We start from the raw sequence: 20,015 nt of genomic DNA, 5'->3' as shown, positions 1-20,015 counted from the left end.
ACTTTTTAGATGCATTAAATTATAGATACACAATATGAACCTTTACTGCAAGTAGCATGCACATCTTAACTTTGAATTGCTGTGTGAAGCTTACTCTCTCATTAGTTTATATTTTAGTCTGTATGCAGCACATTTAATCCACTGGCAAAACAAGAGTTGCCTCCACTAAAATGAAAAAGGTCCTGATCCATAGGAGTGAGATGGAGGGATAAAGCATTGTGATTAAGATAGTATTAATGGGGCCATAGGAGGCTGGAAGGCTTTAATCAGTGCCTGTGTGCCAGTAATCCCTCTGCCTTTAAGCTGGGACAAACATAGTGATCCCCCCGCCCCCCCCGTAGGCCACAGAGCATACACACGCGCACAGACACCTCTGTGGGGTGCACAGGGATAAGAGTGCCCAAAATAAGAGGCGGCGTGCACCCCGAAACAGACACCCTTTAACCCAAGCAGATGGTAGAAGAAAGACATTTTGGGCAAATACCAGTGAAAACAATGAGAAATTGTGAGGCTGGCATTATGAGACGATATAGGGATTGAAGGAGGGAGGAAAATTAATGAGGTTCAACTTGGTCATTGTCACGGTTCCAAGCACTTTGATATAAATAAGAAAATTCATTTTTGGATTTTGTTGTTCCTGGTTCTGTCTATCAAAATATAAAGTATAAACTAAATTCTGCTGGGTTAAAACGATGAATTACAGCTTACATTCAACTTCAAGTAAAATGTAAATAATAGTATTATAAAGCCTTGCTCAACTGTGGTATAAGAGAAAAGGAGAAAGAAATAGATATTCATGGGGGGGGGGGGGGGGTTGACAGTGGGCAGCTTGCAGACTCATTACCTATGGGAGTGGGTGTAAAAGGTGATATTGTGCACATGAGGATGAGGGGTGGGCCTTCTCCTCCCAGGGTTCTCTGAGAGTATTAGGGTGTAGGAGTTAAAGAGCTTCTAATGGGATCTGGATGCTGTCGTGTTTACTCTGCCCCCCCATGCACGCCCACTGCATTGTAGAAGTTGCTGGGCTTTGGGACACCACAATGGGCTGAGTGTAGGGACAGATGGAGGTCCCTTTGGAAGAGGGCACAAAAAACAGCCAAGGTAGGAGGGCTGTGCTGGCTGAGAGAGCTCACAGCCAGCATGCCACACTGCTAGATATGTGGGAGAACATTGGAGATGGAGGAAGAAGAGGGGAAAAACAGAAGAGGGATTTTATATTCTTACCAATTGTGATGCAAGAAGAGTAACTCCCTTTGATTTGTCATCTGTCTGCAAATTCACCATGATCTTGACACATGGTACAGGGTCAGAATCACTCTTAAAGTATTGGCTTGTATATGCCAACCTTTACAACTATTGGTCCTGCTTTGTATCATGCTTTTCAGTGTTGAATAAACAAAAGAGTGGGAACAGCATTTAAATCCTTAATGAAGTGATAAAAAGTTGCATATTTAGCCTTTGTTTATTGAGGGTCAGGAAAGGCTAAATGCTGAAGTCATTAATTGAGGCCAGCGCAGTGTGTGGAGCGTGAGGCCAATGAGTTCCTGTGATAGATGCTGATGAGGATAGGAGAGGCATTGGAGGAGGGTAGAGGGAGGTACCGGCCACAGGAGCAACAGATGGGGCCTAATGGAAACCTCAGGTTGTAAACTTTCTGTTAGTAACATCTGTCCATTTGTCCATCTGCTATACTCACTGTTTACACTTTGTTTAGCAGAAAATCATTCATTAGAAAAGTGCACAAGAGGCCACTGGTGCAAACCTTTTGTTACAGTATATTAATTAGAATCAAACAACCAAATCTACATGCAGTCGTGAAATGTGGATTCTATTAGCTTAATCACTATGTCATCAAATGAAATGGGTTTATAATTATAATTGCATAAAAAAAACTGGGTGGGAAACACATGAAGCAAAATTCTCTCAACACTCGTGATCCAATCAAATCAACAGAGGTGCACATTCCCACAGATAAGCATAGTTATCACATCTGTGCTTCACGTGGACAGAAGCCATACCATTGTCTTTGTTTTTTTGAAGCATGCATAAGAGGATTGACATAGTATGTGGCTAAAAGCCCTGATTACCGTTACTTAAGCAATTACTGTTATGATCTGTGTACTTATGCAAATATTTCAACACTTGCATACATGTCAGCATCTCACCAGTAACCTTTTTGTATTCCATTCCTTTAGTTGGTGTTTAGTGTAGACAAAGTGCGTCTACAGCACAAAACAACCTCAGCTGACCAAAGTGCTGCACAAATAATACAAAAATAGAAATAACAGCAATCGCATATCAGAATCAACAATATACGCTACTATAAAACATTAAGAGATAAATCATATAAATGGATACATATACAGTATACTGTGAAATGAATCCTTCCAACCATTGCAGCACAACCGAGTCCTGAAAACTTAAGAAGTTTCATTACAAATGTTACATCACCGATTTACTTTTTTTGGCTAAAAACGTCTCTTCAATTTGTTCTACAGCGAGTGGATAAAAGAGAATTAAGCAGCTGATCTGGGCTCAGTGGCCAGAGCGTTACATTAGGCATTAATCCAGAACAGTGGATGGTTGAAGGAGGGATTGCATCTTTTTAATCCTGCACTTCATCCAGCCAAGCGCTCATCAGACGTGGAAGAGAGTCACACAAACTAAGACCAGCTTCATGTTTGTGTCACATAAAGAAAAGACCCACACATATCAAGATTTTATACCATCTTTTAGCAAATAATTTGATGTTATACATTTGGTCTTGAAGGCTCTATAGGGAGAGTGAAGCATTACAACGCGTTTCCTGCATGAGCACCTTTCCTACACTTCCCATTGTCAGCTGTAGCATCCTTCACTGTTTCCTCGTCTTGTCCTCTCTCTCTCACGGGGCAAGACAAGTGTCCTGGTGAGCCCTCTCAGTGCACACGTCCCCCTATATGTAACAGATGTTATTGGGGCAACAGTTGGTATTGAGAGGGAGGGGCTTCAAGCCATCTGTCCAGGGTCAAGGTTTGAATAGAGGTGGTAGAGATGGTGGCGCGTTCTGGAAAATGGTAAGTATTTAGTTGTAAAAAGGGAATATAGTGCACATTGTAACCCTGCACCATGTGTGCTATCATTTCATCCTGCCTTTGTGAAGACTGTGGTATAAGAATTGGGAACTCCATAAAAATAAAAATAAAAGTTGCATGTGGAAACTGAAGCTGAACAGGGCAAAAGCACCATCTTGTGGTCAAAAACAATACTTCATCTAAAATGTAACAATGGACAAAACTTTATTGATTTAAACTGTCATAGTGTAGCAATGAATTTAGAATTTCAGTCATATGGAGTCCAGCTGAGATTGAAGACTCTCGAGCATTTGGTCTATTTCATCCCGGAAATAGGCCATCTTCTTATGACAAACCTTTCTCTAAAAAAACATAGAAAAAGCAAAACATGGAACAATTCCACGGTGTCAGTATTTGGATTAATCCTCAACTAATTTCATACAGATTACACAGACAGGACACTTACAAGGTAGACTTTTAGCCTCTCCTTTTCCATGCCAAAGAACTCAGCCACAGTCAGCTCAGTGAAATCCTTTTTCATTGTCAGAAATCCACAGTGAGGCGAACGTTTTATGTGTTCGCTCCTGAGCAGGACATAAATGAGATACAAATATAATTATTGACATGGAAAGTAGCACTTAGAGCAATATTGGATTATATCGGAACTCAAGCAGCTCATAAGCATCTGTGAAGGGTTTAAAATGACATTGTCATTTCATTCATATGGTGATGTCCTTCCATAGACTCAACTCTATATGTTACAGTTGTGAATAGGACAGATGGATGTAATTTGAGATCCTAAGTCAATGAATCCCTTTTCAGTACTGGCAAAACATTCTTTACTGACTCAAGGCTCATATCAGGTTAAGATTTTTAAGGCAAAGTGTATATAAGCTGACATGTTTTCCTCACCAGGGATCATCATCTGGCTCCCAGCCCTCAAGCTCAATCAGACAGAAGAAACAGCACGCAACATCAGGCTCATTCTCGCTTGGACAGTGGACAAACCCGGCGTTGGCCATCTGCAAAGACAAACAGCAACAGATGTCTTAACATCACACACTGTTTTTGTTCTCTTTTTTCAGACAAAGTTACACAGAATACAAGCCAAACACTAAATTAAGGGTGTTTGTGTGCTGAAAACTCAGTGACATGACAAGTGTAGTAAGAACAAAAACGGCCAGAGTTAAAGGAAGTCGAATGACAGTGAGAATTAAACCACAGGATGATCAACTTTTGAGTCATGGGGAGATTATGAGCTGGTAACATGGCGTATAGTGTTGCTCATCAAGTGAGGTGTCAGCAGCTAATCCATCATGTCAAGAACAGGGTGGGTAAAAGGAGGGGCATGTGCACCGGACATCTGATGCATTTGAAACTTAATATTGCACCTGCTTAACTGTAACTCACAACCTGTCATTGCCTTGGATAAATAGCTGCAGTAAGCTATCAATAATTACTCTCACAAAGAAGGTTCATTTAAATTGGGCCATGTGCTCAAGTCTGACACATGTCTGAAATTTGAGGGAATAGGTTACACATTCATGCCGGTCAGGTCTTACTCTCAGCGCCGTCTCTGCAGACAAACTCCTCTTTTGATTGTCGGAATACAGATAGTAGATTGATATTTTTCCAAATCTCTTTTAGCTGTTAAGACCTCTTACCGTTTCAGGTGTGCAGTTACATTCGCCTCTAAATGGCCAGTCAACAAAGCTTTGTTCTCGTAAATCTTGACTGTACATTTTGTCATAAAAGGAAAACCTGGTGCTCAATAAATCGATGCTGGCCATAGCGTCAGCAAACCCAGGCTCAAGCTAATGTGTGTGTGATGCACAGTGTGAGTGCTGATGAGAATGTAGCTCAGAGGACCTGCACGCTTCCACAGGTGATGTCAGTTTTGTATGATTAGCCTGCTCATGTTTGAGGAGGGCGTGGCTGTGATGGGAAATGGGTGGAGCTGGACTGATATATGGTTCTATACCACATATATATATATATATATACATATATATACACAGTATATATATACGCAGAGGTGGAAAGAATACTGAAATATATCACTCAAGTAAAAGTACTGGTCCAAAAATGTACTCAAGTTAAAGTAAAAAAAAAAAGTAGCTTGTTTAAAATGTACTCAGAGTAAAAGTTACTTAGTTACATTTTAACAAGTTTGGGGTTCTTTCTTGTGTCGTGCAAAAAGGACAAGGCAACACAAATCGCACATGACTGAACAAAATAAAACATGTAAACACGTAATGTATCAGTCAAAATGGGTCAAAGGTCACAAATTCTTCAACTTTCTCACTCACTCAGGGACATTAATTGACGCCAACTCACCTGATGAGGACCATCATTCACTGCCAAAGTTATTATTAATTATTAATATTTCTTTAATTCAGGCCAACATTTTTACACTCAGGAACACTACTTCAAAAAAACAGACTTAAGTAAAATTACAAATGTAGAAAATCTACTTTCCACCTCTGTATTTACGTTTATGTAGCACAGTACTGGAAGTGTAAACAATATATTTTGCATTTGTGGGTTTAAAATGTTCTACACAAACATTTAATAAACAAGATGGTGCACTTGTGTACAATGCACTCATCTCGTTTCAGTAACAGCATTTATAGCTTTATAGTGTATAACAGTCTTTCTCTATAAAGACTTACATAAACAACACACATTTGCCAACATAAATCACAATAATACCAACGCCAACAGAAGGTTAAGCCTTTTAAAAATTAATAAAAATGAGGATCTAACTTCAGAAGCCTCATTTAATCACCAATTGAACTTAATTTAATTCCTAAACACTCATGCAGAATCGTGTTAGGGTCATTTTATGGCCTGCATGGTCTTTGAAAATGTGAACTTGCATTAATAAGTAATTTAACTTGGCACACACCAGTAATGTGCAAAATGGGGTAACTTTACTACCCCCTGTTGGCGATTGAGAGGAATTTACGGATGTCTTTTGCTGAACAATTATTCTGCAATGAACAATTCAAAGGGAGTTCATTTCTTCTTCTCTGCTTTCACTTTAAACAAACTGAAAATGTCCTCAGAAAGATCATTACTGCAATCAAATGATCAGGGGTTCTAATTAAATCACATGCATTTTATTTGATTTTATTTTGATAAATGTAAAAGTAAACAAAACATGATGACCACCAAACCACTTGTGTAATGTAACTGGTTGAGGTGTAAACTTCACCAGTGTGTTCATAACTGTGTCTCTGTAACACGACTCCCTTTGGATCCTTGGTGTTGAAATGTGCTTACAACTCTCAACTGCGGTCCTGTTCTCCTTCTGCTGGAGAGCGGAGACACAGTGTGTCCGCTTATTAGGCTGAGAATTTTGACTCCATGTAAATGAAACTTGTAGTTGGCAGCTCCGTGATAGGAGACACAAGTGAGCCACAGGCCTTGAGTGAATTGGCTGTCGGAGTGGGCCATGTTTGGTGGCTACCTGCTTATATTCTGTGGACACAGCAGAATTACATCTACCTCTGAATTTCTGCAGGTGTGTGTTACTGTTTTTCACGTATAGTGTTTTCTAGGCGTGAGGTTCACCTCCTGCCTTTGCATGGTTGGTGCCAAAAGTGCATGTAGCATATGGCACCAGTGGAAACCTTTGTAGAGTTTCAGTTAAATACAGGTTATTTTGACAGTTTAAGTAATTTTTTTGTAATATTCCGTCTCCTAAATGGACGTCCACTCTGACTTGGAAATGTGTGCTGTACTATAATTTTTCCACTGGTGAATGTGTCTGTTCTCTCGGTAACTCTATCTCACTGTACCTTTTTCCGTATGCCTTCACTGACATTTGACTACCCTCCTTCAACGCTCCACTCTCTCCTTCTGACACAAGTGCCCATGCACACTCAGTAAGTTCTGCCACGATTAGCTGCTGGAATCTCCTGCTCCAGCTTTGTTTTCACACACGGCTGAGAGGGTAAGGTGGAGAGAGGTGGAAGGGAGGAGATAGGATGTAGAGAGGTGGAGGGGAGGTGACAATGTCTTCATGGTCTCTATTTCCACTTGTCCTTTACATTGCCTTTGCCGGTGTAATGCTATGTTGTTTTCATACACAGTGAACAGAATCTTTTTAAATGAGAACAACGGAAGATTATTTAGGTAATTTATTTTTTATATCTGAGGAGCCTGGGTCAGTTGACACGAGAAGAGAGATTGGGACTCAGATTGCCTGTATAAGTTTGGAGATTGGACTCAGTAAGCTTAAAAGGAGGACAATCGATGTGGAGCACAGGTAAGAAATCTAACCTATTATTATTATTATTATTATTATTATTTTGATTATCTACTGCTACTGTATTTGACTGCTGTCATTTACAGTGATACAGTGCTGTCCTAAAAGGGAGGAAGTCACACTTCCTTCACTTTGTGATTGTCATTATTATATGCGTGATTTTTATATATATATATATATATATATATATATATATATATTTATATATATATATATGTATTTAATAAATACACACAACACAATTCAATCTCAATAAATGACCAGACAAATGTGTGTAGTGTCTGTTTTACGTGACTACCGTTACTCTCAGCATGAACATATACAGCACATGTGTCCGTAGAGCTGACAACTGTCCTGACAGCTCCACCTGTCCTCAACTGCCATCACATCCATATTTAACATGCACATTTGGGAAAAGCTTATCGTATTGTATGTGTGTCCATGTGCGTTAGGAAAAAGGGTTCCTCGTGCAAGACTTGTAACATGTGCACCATTTGTATTTGTTTGTTGGATATAATATAAGAAAAATCAATCAAACCAAGGGAGATTATATGTTGTAGCAAGGACGTGATTGACCATATGCACAAATAACTGTCTGGCCAAAATATAAAGGCGAGTGAAAGCAGCAGCAACATTTCAGCATGTATGACCTGCAAGCAGTTATAGAGCAGACATGTGATTTCACTGTGGTTGGAAAGAAAGACTGTGCTCCTGTGTTGGTGTAAAATGCCAGGGAGGTGTGAGAGTGTGACAGTCAACATCAACATTCTCCGTCTCATAGGCAGGCGTGGATTCACAGGACCGGCACACCCACCTGTGCACACAAAAGAATTTGGGTCTCTCTCTCTATATATTCGATTACATTCTGATCATAAACATGTTGCCATGGCATAAAATGAGGAAAAGCAGACTGTTTTCTTTGTTTCTTTTAGGAACATTTGCTCATCCATGATCTCATTAGCACCTCACATTGCATTGTTTCTCTCCACCTTTCACTGAGCAACAAATATCCCACTTCAATCCTGATTTTATGAAGCCTTTCCTTTGGAACAGGGAATGCACGGGAAATATACAGTACAGCCAAACCACATTTCCTGCACATATCCATACCTGATCAATAGTCTAAATTTAGGGAGATGATTATCCCTCACATTTGTAAACGGATATGTGTAACTGTCAGACTTGCAGTCTCAGCTCAGCTCAAGGACAACGCAGAGGTCTTTTTTTGACCCCATAGTTTCCCTACTTGTGAAAAAGAGACACAAAGAGAATCAGAGAGAAATGGTGAGAGCAAGAGAGACTGGAAGAGAATTACTTTCATAGCCTAATAGGCTTCTGTAAAAGCTTTGCCACATTAAGAAGGGAAGTACGAGTATGCTTCTTGACGCTTGCCTAGCCCTCTCACCTTTGACCTTCGAAGACAGTCTCTAAATTCCCCACCACAGTGCCAGGAGACACCCAAGGCCTGATATGTGACCTAGGTGCAGACTCTGTATCATCAGGGATCTTTTTCCTTATGTCACACAAGTGCACAGTGGAGGAAGAAAATGGATAAATTAACATTTGTGAACAGCCCTAAAATGACTCTAGGCCCCAGATCATGAAATATGACTACAATTTAGGTTTAACAAATGCAGCTTTGAGCTGTTGTGAGGACGTAAGTTAGAGTCTGTTGGGCAGTGATTCCAGTGAGTAGATTGTGTGTTTTCCCTGCAGAAATGAATGAAAAAGACAGATTATAGCACTCCACCTCTGGTGGAGTTTGATGTATTCTTCCCCTCAGGTTTTCGATATATCTCTTGCAGACTATTGCTGCACGGCTTTGTCTCTGTAAGACTTTTTTCACACTCAGCGGTCATTACTTTTACATTTGACCTGCTGTACAGACTCTGCGCTTTGTCGAATTCATCACTCAGAAGATGTTTTTGTCCAGTAACAATATTGACACATGCTGCTTTATCAAGTCTGCTCTATATATTCTATAGACTTCTGCTTGAGCACGGTATCTGATTTCTGATTCAATCTGACAGTCCATCAAGGCTATACAAGCTGCCTCGTGACTTGTTGGTTCCTTCATTTACTTCTGTAGATGTTGACATGGCATCATTTTTCATTATAGAACGTTTAATCTAGTAACAGTGCTGCTAAAAAAAAAAAGTAGTATGAGAGATTTGCCCATGGCTGTTTATGGGGAGTTGACATCACATTGATGGGTTTACACCAGCAGAGGGCAGTATGGATTAACCAGTAAAAGATATGTCTAATATGCCAGGGCCTTTCAAAACTTGTATTTGTTTGGGTTTATATAAACATACCGTGGGATTTCACCAACTATCATAATTGTATACTACACACACAATTAAACATCTGAATAAAACACAACAACAAAAAGGAAAGCACAACAAATCATAAAAGTCTAACTGTTACAGAAAACACAATGTTAGAAATGCAACCACACAAATAAATCTTATTACATTTTCCAGGAGTGAATTCTTTGCGACTCACTTCTTTGTTTTGAAAAACTGCTAAGTGAATTGTTTGTTTGCCTGGAAGTTTAAAATTAATCCAGTCCAGGTTTTTTTTTTTTTTTTAATCACGGTGGCTTATAGTTCTCTATAAATATTCTTTAAGTGCCTTTTTGATAATTCTTGAAAGTTCTGAACAGTGTTTTACTGACACTCGTCCAGGTAATTATTAATCTAATAATTTCAATGGAAATTCGAGTGAGTTGAACATGTAAAACTTTGGAAAGCGTCATGCACACAGTTTATCATATATGAATAATAATAAATGAAATGTTAATATATAGCAGCTTTTTCAAAGGAAATTCCTTTTCATATATTTTGCAATGGTTTACCAATTTATTCGAAAATGTACTTGCACTTGGAAATTATGGACATGCAAAGTTTAGCTTCACCATGTTTTCCAATTTATTTTTCTGTTGCCTTCAAGCAATTCAAGTAGATGGCAAAAGAAATAATGACATTTCATATTCATTGAAAAAATTCCTCTATACTGGCCCTTCAAAATGTGCCTTATGATGCCCGTCCATTAAGAAGTGATAGAGGTCAGTGCATCATCTTCACAATGAGTAATCTTTACCTAGAGGCAAATAAAGAGGACATAATAACCCAGTTTCCCTCTTTCCCCATGTCTCCCTATCACCTTTGTGCTCACATACCTGTCCAAAAAAATGCCATCTGTCCTCTCCTATAGTGGCTCTCACCCTCTTTCCTCTCCTCTGTCCTATTCTCCTTCCTTCTTCTTTCCTAAAGATGTTACAGAATCTCCCCGCTCCGATTTCACCCTCTCATCATGACACCCATTAAAGTGGCGCTGGGCCCTGGGCCCCTGTTGGCCTGACAGCACATTAGCACTCGGCCCATTGAACGCCAACAAGGACCGGCTCTGAATTATTGATACCAACACAACTAATGAGGAAACCCTATCTCAGCTCTTTTGCTGACACACAAACACACACACACACACAGTCATGGCCTCAGTCCTCTTTTTAGACCTGATGTGTATTTGACTCACTGGGTAAAAGTTATTTACTTCACTTTTGTAAAATGTTTGGCCACTTTCTTATTTCATTGTTTTGAAAATGGGAAGGTTTTTGTGCACCTTAACTAAGAGCTGCATGCTCCACAAAAACGACAACTTTAACTTTAATCCAATCAAATTTGGTTAAAATCTGTCCAAGTTTTGTGTGGACGTTTGTGGCCCTTAAACTTGCCAGTGTTTACATACAATGGATTAAATGTGTGCATTTGAGCTACTGTGGTGTGGGTCAGCCTCCTTAGTATTCACTTCAACACTCTGTGACTCACAGCCTCAGCCAGAGTGTGTGTGTGTGTGTGTGAGTGTGAGTGAGTGGAGGGGGCATTTTCTGTGGCCACTGGCTCACGTGTTTGTATGTGTGTTTGCAAGCACGCCTGCCCAAGGGGATTAATTTCTTGACAGCTTTGTCAAGTCTTCTCTTAAGCACTGAGCTTCCAAATAACATTGTGGCTGCGTGACTTTCAAAAGGTTGCTCTCTGTTTCTCACTTTCCCGTGACTCATCATTACAGGAGAAAACTGTGGGAGAGAGAGGAATAGAGAGAAGAAGAGAGTGGTCCGAGGACATGACAGCATTGTTTGAGTGGCTTCTTGGTGAGAAGGAGGTGGACCGTGAAGCTCCATTTCAATTAGCGGTCGCATTGCTATGGTGAACAGTTAGATTCTCTGCAGCCTGTCTTCTGTGACTGACTGCCTGTCTGTGTCTCTGCATTGTGTCCTCTAGGTCTCTTCTTGTCACTCCACATCTCTTCATCCCTCTGTCAGTTTGTATTTAGTTTAATCTCTTCCCCCTCCTTTTTCTGCTTCCTCTGATCTGTCGCTTTCTATTTCATCTCTCCCTTCCCCTGCTTGCCAGCACCCCTCGCTCCCCACTCCACTTCCAGTCCAAATTCCATGTCTTTGACAAAAACACGGAGGCTGATAAAATGTGTAACCTTGCCTGGGCAGGTTAAGAGATGGAAGGAGAAAAGGGGGAGAGAGACAGAGCCGCACAGATTAAAGGTTAATCCTTTAACAAGTCCACATACACATGGAGTCAAAGTACAGGGGGGGTGGGGGGTAGGGTTGCAGATGCAATAAACCGGTGTGACAGTGAGGCTGTCTGTGCGGGGACGCTGGGTGAGGAGAACATTGGAAATCAAAGGGAGAGACGGCATTTTCAGTCTGTCTCCTCGCCGTGACTTCCACTCTGCATGATGACAAGTGTTTGCTGCTGTTCCTATTGGCCGAGGCTGCCACCAATCAGAGCGGATGCATGTAAGGTGCCTTTAGGTTGTACCCAACCCCAAAAAACAAGAAGCAGGGAGAGGGAGTGTGTTTCACAGAGCAGCAGACACTGACTTTAAAGTGCATTGAATATCTTCCTGCTGAAGCTGCCTGTGAAATTATACATTTGAGGGGGAAACTGCTCGTCAGCTGTTTGTTAGAGACCACTGCAATTCCTGCTGTGGAGAAAATGATATTGGCTGTCTAGCCTCCCACTGTGATTGGCTGTCACACTTTAGGCTCCCCCTCCTCTTTCTGACTCCCCTCTTCTCTCTCTCTCTCTCTCTCTCACACACACTCTCTCACTTCCCCTCTGCTTCTAACCACCTCCATACTGTCCTCAGGCTTACCTGAGCCACAACTGCAGAAGAGCTGGACCCCCTCCTCCACACACACACAGACACATACACACACAGACACACACATGCACACACACACACTCTCTCTCCCCACACACACACACACACACAGAAACTCAGCTTTTCACCTGGAGAGGGCAGACGCAAGGGACAACATGTGCAGCAGTAGTGGCAGCAGTCTCTCTTAACATCAAGTGCTGCCTCTGTGAGTTGCTTCTCTGCTGACAGTGGAGAGGAACTCTGAAAAGACATTTTGGAGCCATTGTCCCTTGGCAAACGCAGGAGAGACAGGGGCATTAAGGGATAACTTGCCAATCCAGGGACACCAAAGGCAACACACAGGATGATTTTGGGTGAGTTGTGAGTTTTTGGTGTATGGGATTAGATGAGTCAGTCATGTCATTGGACCCACTAATCCTTACTTAAACTTGGACGTCATCATCATCATCATCATCATCATCATCTCTTTATCTATGCACGGCTTCATTCCACACAGACATCTGTCAATACTGAGCGGTGGCCGGGACGAGCACTTAAATCATGGTTAGTGTGTATAATTACAGTCATAGTGGACCATTAATAGGCCATAAAATGGCAGGTGTGAGTAATGACAGGGAAGGTCAAAGTATTTGGAGCTGGACTATATCATTATGCACTGTTTGGTCACATGACCGAGCTCACATCCTGCTGGAACTGACAAATGTGGCTTCACTAGTAACCAATACAATCCAGATTTGCACATCTGCTTGGCATATGAAACTTAGTACTGTATACATGTACTTCTATAGTTACACTAGTGCCTTTTGTAAAGCAAAAAAACAAACATTGTCTACCTAAGAGTTTGCTCTGCTCCTCTGGTTGCAGCAGAGTATTGCTTATAGTTATCAGACAGGGATGATGTGTTTCTGAGTCAGCCGGGGCTTTCGTCTTTAGTATTCTGCTCTCACCTTGGCCATGTCTGAGTGGGGGAACCACTGTGTGGATTCCGTGCTCTACAAGTCAGCTGTAAATTCATGCAGAGAATGGGAGTTTGCCTCCAAGTCCACTTGCCTGGATCCTGCTGTAAAGATACAGTAGCAAGACAGACTGTGTGTACGTTGAATAAGCAATTCTGTGAGTATGGTCATCTGAGTGAGTGAGTGTGTGTGTGTGTGTGTGGTCATTTGTTTATCTGCATGTGTTTATGTGTTGTTATGCGCTAGCTGCTGCCAGAGAAGGCCACTTTGTTTTTACGCATGCCTGGACTGATTCAGGCGCAGCTCAGCTCCTCTGCTCTCCCGGCAGGCATGTTTTTCAAGCAGACATCTCTAATGATTATAGGGAGTTATGTCGTCTGAGGTGAGCGAGACAGAAGCGTGCTCCGTGAAGAAAATCTACTCCTATTAACCAAAGAGCTCCACGCAAGTTAAAGTAAACACTATACGACGACTTTGGATTTGTTTTGTTGTGTCATGTGGTGTCTGTGTTTTTAAAAGTACACATGTCTCTCAGGCCAGCCTCATTTAACTGATAGGCAAGCACTGTCTTGATCAGCTCGCAGGTGGGAGACACTCTCGTAAATGATTTTTGGCCTGGACACGTCAACAACAGCATTTACAGTTAACTGCAGCTGTAGCACAGTCAGAAACGGGATAAACTTGCACATCCGATCAATGTTATGAGCTCTGGATGGTTATTACAGTAGTATTTTAACAACAATTGTGGTAAAAAAATAAAAGTGAATGTGACTTCTGTTGTGCAATACCATATGTTCAGCTTCTGTAGGAGCACGGAATGCAGTCAGTATTAATTCACTGCATGCACAGTGGATATTTGCAGCAGACTGATTGGCGTTTAAACAGTGATAATGTGCTGTAGCTCAGACATGCCAAATCCTTGTGTTTTTCATCACATCTAATGGTCTATAATCTTCTCCCTTCACACCAGCCAAAAAAGCTGACCCAGGCTGCTCCTCATTAACTTGTCAGTCAGATAGGTATCTTCTATTATTTCTGTCTGAACACAGATATTTTCCCCGTCCCTGATATTCTCCTCGGTTTGCATGATGATGTGATAGCCAAGTGATTTCAAGTTTCTGGTTTCTTCCTCTGAAAACGGTAATGTCATTGTGATGACCTTTACGATTCTGGCACTGGATGATCTGGACCTTCAATCAGCAAATTTCTGGATTCAGCCCACTGATATTAATCCGCAAGGTCGTGATAATACATATCTGACAAATGACAGTATGTTTGAGTCAATAAATGCGTAAGAAATGTACATATAAATAAACCAAATGCATCACTAGCTTTATCTGTTAGGCACGCAGTCAATCCCTGTCCTTTGGTTTGCATGACCTTGAGTAGACAAATCATTTCTTGTGCTGTTCTACCTTTGATATTGAATTCATAAATCCATGATTTCCACTTGCTGTGAAGGCAATCTGTAGCCCTGGCCGAGGTCTTTGGCCACTGTGATAGTGATGACAGTCCTGATGCTGATAATGGCATGGTGTGGCCATGCTGTGCTCTAAACAAAGCCAGGAGCAGCCAGCTTAGCTCTTAGTTAGGGACATTGGGCTGCTGGTGCTACTGCTGTGGCATCTGGACAGAGAACAGAGCAAAGGAAATAGTAAGCTAATAGGTAACATGATGACTGAACTGCAGAGCGCATCGATAGACTGTGGCGTTATTGGGATCAGCCGACGTGCTAAGGGAACCAAGACGTCGAGTGCTTCCAACTTGCCGATGCCACTCATGATCAGTACATGTTGTTTTCTGTCTCATCTGAACTGTCTGTTTGAGTCAGAGCTGACCTCTTGAACTCAGGGCTGTGCAGTCTATCTGTCTCTTTGTCTTTGTCTGTGTTTGTGTGTCCACTCTGGCATCATCTGTCTTCACAAAATGTGTCTCTCTGTTGACCTGTCTGTCTGTCTGCATAGCTATTGCTCATTCCATTCACCTGGTTGTAGAGGTCAGCGCTGCAGGGTCATGTTAGTTTGTTTTCCTCTCTTTGTTAATGTCAAAGAAACTCTGTAATTATTTCTTCTAAATAAACCAATTGTTTGGTATATGTAGTACAATTAGTCCTTACATATCCAACATGAAATTACTTCCTGATATAAAAATGGATATTATATGCTTAATAAAGAACTTATTGTGTCATTGTTTTTCCCAACAAGTGGGATTAAAATTTCACTTTTGTTATAGAAAAGATTTTGTTTTTCGGGGCAGTGACAGACGGATGAAAGAATCCACAGGATTTAACATAGTTCACCTTTCAGTATCTTCTTAATGTGGTAAGCCACACATTAATAAAGACATATTCCCATGATCGTAATTAGAGTAGGCCACAGACATACTGTGCAAAAGTCTTACAGCACCACCAACTTGGCTGTTTTAAGCTGTCAATGAGTTGAACTCACACTACATGTGAAGCTCAGTTATGTCTCGAGTAAACATGGCGTCATTGACCTTTTTCACAGCAGAGAGGACAAACACGTTGTTTAAGAATAACGTTAATTAGGATTCCACTTCAGTTATAAGAGCGCCCGGGTAGATCACACTAAATACTTGACCTTTTACCCTGTGGAAGCTGTTTTTCTGTCTTCTTTCGATTGTGAAATAATTGTACTGTATGGTTATTATAGCACATCTAATAGTGACTTTTGCATAGTTCTGTATCTCAGGAGTGACTGAGGATGCAAGATTACTGTCACATGGCATTGTGTTTGTGTGTGAGAAGATGGGGGTTTGAGTAGGGATGGATAGAAAAGGCATGTTATTTTCTCAACATCTGTCTCACCCTGGGTTTATAGAAGGGACTCCACAGTCAAAAATCCACTGTAACAGGTCTCTTCCCTGCCTTCCCTGCCCCCCTCTCTTTCCTTGTGCTCCATTTGTTTATGCTAGAGTGACTCTATGTCAGCAGGTTGTCAATACCGTCTGTAAGAGACTTTAATAAATAGGCCTGTTATTGGACTGGTGGGAAGGCAAGCCATTGTGTCTGTGAGTGCATGTGTTTGAGTGTGTGAGTGTGTGTAGCACCGCAGACCAGAGGGAGGTGGAGGTGTCTGTTCCAACTGCTTCAGTGGCCTCACTGCAGTGCCCTCTGTCAATGACTATTCATTAAAAGTAAAGGCCACACTGACTCGAGAACACGTGTGGTTTCATTGCATATAAGACGCTGATGAGGTCTCTTTTTTTTTAAAGAACACCCAGTGGATGTAAACATGAGGCTGTTTTTTTTTAGTACATGCATACACATGAATATAATGCAGGCTCCAGGTTTCCACACACCAGTGCTTGCACCTGCCACCAGCAGCAGCAGCAGCAGCAGCAGCTCCGTGAAGCACAAAAATGCACCTGTGTGTGATTACGGTGTCACATTAGTGCATTCACTGCAGCAGCCTGGCTGACTACTTGTGGGGAATCCTGGGGCTACAAGACACCTGGGAGTTGAAGCCTGGAAAATGTCCTGCATGCTTCAACAGTCACTCTGAGCACAAAGTGGAAAGAGGTGCAGATGAATCCTCACACTGTGGCACTGTTGCCTTCTTAATGTTCACTATTTATTGTTTTACTCTACACTTATGCGTATGCTAAAATACTAATTGATCCTTTTGATTGAAAATGATATGTTGTGCTGACAAGACTATGAAGAAAATGAAAACATATTTCCCATGAGTATTTTATAAACATATAGATATATATATACAGTATTTCCCTTGCAAAGTTTGGATGATCTTGAAACAAAAGACAAGAAAACGTGTTATTAAATATTTGTAACGCAACTACAAATGCATATGTTATTTTTTTTTCCTTATTGTAAGAAATTCAGGATATTCCTTTGACTGTTTTGGATTCACTGTAAATCCCCAATTCAATTCTTTCTTTAAGATAATTCATTTTGTTCCATAATTTATTGCATGTTTTTGGCTTATTTTATTCCCTCAATGAGTCTTAAATAACATCTGGGGACTTAGACATAAATCAGAAACCAAGTACAACCCTAATAAATAGGTAACAAAATATACGATCACCTATAGCATCAAAGCTGGAAACAGAAGTATATTATTTGCCCAATATTTAGATTTATCAGTATATATACTAAATTCATGCTAAACAATTGTGTTGATCACTCAGTATATGAATACAAAGCAGCACGAATAGCAGCCAAGCTTTAAAAAGGTTGAGCAAAACTGACGTTATGAAGCAATAGATGTTGCATTAATGATGTATGCTCTATTTCTGTGTGCTAACAAGTAAAGAGGGGAGAGCAGGAGAGAGAAAGGCAGATATAAAATGGAGCAGAAAAGTGTCCTCATGAAAGAGAATTACCTTCATCCCGCTCTGGGGTGGGGGATGAGGGGGGTGTAAATTCCTCTGAGCACTGTTGAGATAGGGTTTCACACAAAGACCAAAAGAGAAATCAATTCTCCTTGAGATGCTGCAAGGTCAATTCATAGGGGCATTGCTGTAGAAGAGGAAGCTAAAGGGGAGGAGGAAGTTGATGAAGCAACTAAAGAATGGGAGAGCAGGACTGGAGTGAATAGTGTAGGAGGAGAGAGACTTAACTGAAAAGGATAAAGGGAAAAACTGCAAGATGAGGGAAGAGGGGATGTGGGGGGGGGGAGAGACGATTTGGGGAGAAATTGGTGTTTCACTACAACATCACTGTGTATCATCTGACTCATGCAAGGAGGACATTTGAGCAGTATATCCGACGCAGTGTTGGATGTCATACTATAATTCAACCTGGACTTGCATATAGCCACAAGGATATCTCCTAACTGTGACCTCACCCATCCAAACCTCTTTCAGGCTCTTTTAGGGCAAGCCACACACACACACACACACAGACAGTGAATGAATAGTACTTTTGCTTCCAAGAAGCACTGAGCTTACTTTTAATCCTTAATGTTACATGAACAGCTCAAAATAGCCTAAATCTCCACCCCTGACGCCTTCACCCTCCCATTAAAAAGTGTTTCAATGAGTTTTAATGGCATGTATAATGGCTAATGGCATGCAAAAATGCACGGTAAAAAAAAAAAGAGGTGGCAGTCAGTTGAGGTCAGACCTGCCCTCTGTGGCAACTTGCCCAATCATATTAGTTTCAGCCAGCAAAGGGATTTCTTTGGGAATGTTTTGTTGTGTGCTGGAGTTGAATCAGGGAGTTCTTGCTAGCAGGTAGTTATGGGATCGCTGTGGCGCAAGGCTAAGTGCAGGCGTCTGGTATGCACACCTGTCTCTACACAAGTTCTTCCCTGAACAAGCAGCCCTACCCCTCAGTGAGAAAGAGAGAAGGGTGGGAGGAGATGGGACTCTGCCAAGACCTGCACCACCGTTCCCTGCCCCTGCCTAGGGGCAGTGGGGGGGAGGAGAAAGGGAAGATTAGGAAGGTGAGGTGCCAGAGGTGTGGATTAGAAGGCTGTAAGGGACACAGAGGTAACGTGGTGGCTGAGGTCATCCATTTACAGTACGTTACTAAGTCTCGCCACCATGTGGCTGTCGACGTGTTGTGGCATGTATTTCAGGCTCTCGGTTTCCTCAAAAAGTGACTTGAAGATGAAAAAAAACCAGCTTTATTATAATAGCATTGCTGCTGTTTGAAAAAATCTGTATGTGGATGAATGTTGTCCTATATGTTCAGCATCGCTCTCAGCAAACATTGACTCACGGTTGCTGTGAATGTAGTTTAGAAGGGCAGTGACGAAATGAAAGCTAATGGGAGGCACACAGGAAGGATGGAAACAAGGATTCCCATCAAATTAGCATAGTCGTGAAAAGTGCAATTGTCCCAATGAGACAGGTATAAGAGAGTTCCCCTTTAATTCTCCACATCTGAATAATGTTGGGTGATGTTTGGGCTTGTGATGGGATTGCCTATTAATGTAACATCAGGGGTTTGACAGGGTGTCATAGCAGAGCAGTATCCAGATGCCTGTCCCATATATAAAATGTAACAGCAGCATCTCTGTCTCTGTCTGAAAATGTCCTCATTTGTGCCCGTGATAGCTTGTGTAAATGTGAGAGATTGTATTTACAGTAGCACTGAAGATGGTTTTTGTCTCTGTGCTGCACCAATAATCACCAGCCAGCCACTGCCACAAATCATCATTAGAGGATTAGCCGTCAGGGAGACAGTTTGTGTTCTTTCGGTTTTACTAGTGGCCTCACGTCCGACGCTTTTAGCTTTGTCTGGGAGTCTCACACTCACAGAAACATACACACTGACTCTTTACTTAAGCCTTTTTCTGTATCTGTCTTTATACATTTCCCTCGTTTCATCCCATTTTATCTATGTTTCAGTTCCACATATTATGCTCAAATCCACATGTACATCATGCTCACTCATCCTGTCAGTTCATTCCCTGGAGGTGCATGAGCTGCCCAGTGGGCTCCCGAACTCAAGACTTAACAAATTAAGGTCACAGCATGGAGAAGCAGAGACAGCAAAGGACAACACGATCTGCCAAGTGTGTCTTTGTATAATGTGCATGCTTTATTTTATAATTTATTTTA

The 20,015-nt window shown here is 41.4% G+C and overlaps 2 protein-coding genes across 3 annotated transcripts in view; one reads left to right on the top strand and one right to left on the bottom strand.

Moving 5' to 3' along the window:
* Positions 1-3,254: 3,254 nt before the first annotated feature.
* birc5b (baculoviral IAP repeat containing 5b) lies at positions 3,255-4,930 on the bottom strand. Its single transcript, XM_058643392.1, has 4 exons — positions 4,718-4,930; positions 3,966-4,075; positions 3,520-3,637; positions 3,255-3,415 (listed from the first exon to the last, which is right to left on the bottom strand). Exons 1-4 carry the CDS (start codon positions 4,841-4,843, stop codon positions 3,326-3,328), a joined length of 444 nt encoding a protein of 147 aa, XP_058499375.1. The 5' UTR covers positions 4,844-4,930; the 3' UTR covers positions 3,255-3,325.
* Positions 4,931-7,053: 2,123 nt separating this feature from the next.
* The window catches only part of znf385a (zinc finger protein 385A), a 55,272-nt gene continuing 42,310 nt past the window's right edge, over positions 7,054-20,015 (top strand). Inside the window, exon 1 of one of the 2 annotated variants that reach the window (XM_058643389.1) lies at positions 7,054-7,326. In XM_058643389.1, coding sequence (XP_058499372.1) covers positions 7,314-7,326 — 13 coding nt within the window. In that variant the 5' untranslated portion in view covers positions 7,054-7,313. Of the gene's footprint in view, positions 7,327-12,439; positions 12,864-20,015 lie in introns of those variants that run through there. The other variant, XM_058643390.1, reaches the window with a different exon arrangement.

This window comes from Solea solea, chromosome 11 (genome assembly GCF_958295425.1).
Source record: "Solea solea chromosome 11, fSolSol10.1, whole genome shotgun sequence".
Lineage (NCBI taxonomy): Eukaryota > Metazoa > Chordata > Actinopteri > Pleuronectiformes > Soleidae > Solea > Solea solea.
The sequence above is the reverse complement of the archived record's forward strand: the minus strand, read 5'-3'. Positions and strand labels throughout refer to the sequence as shown.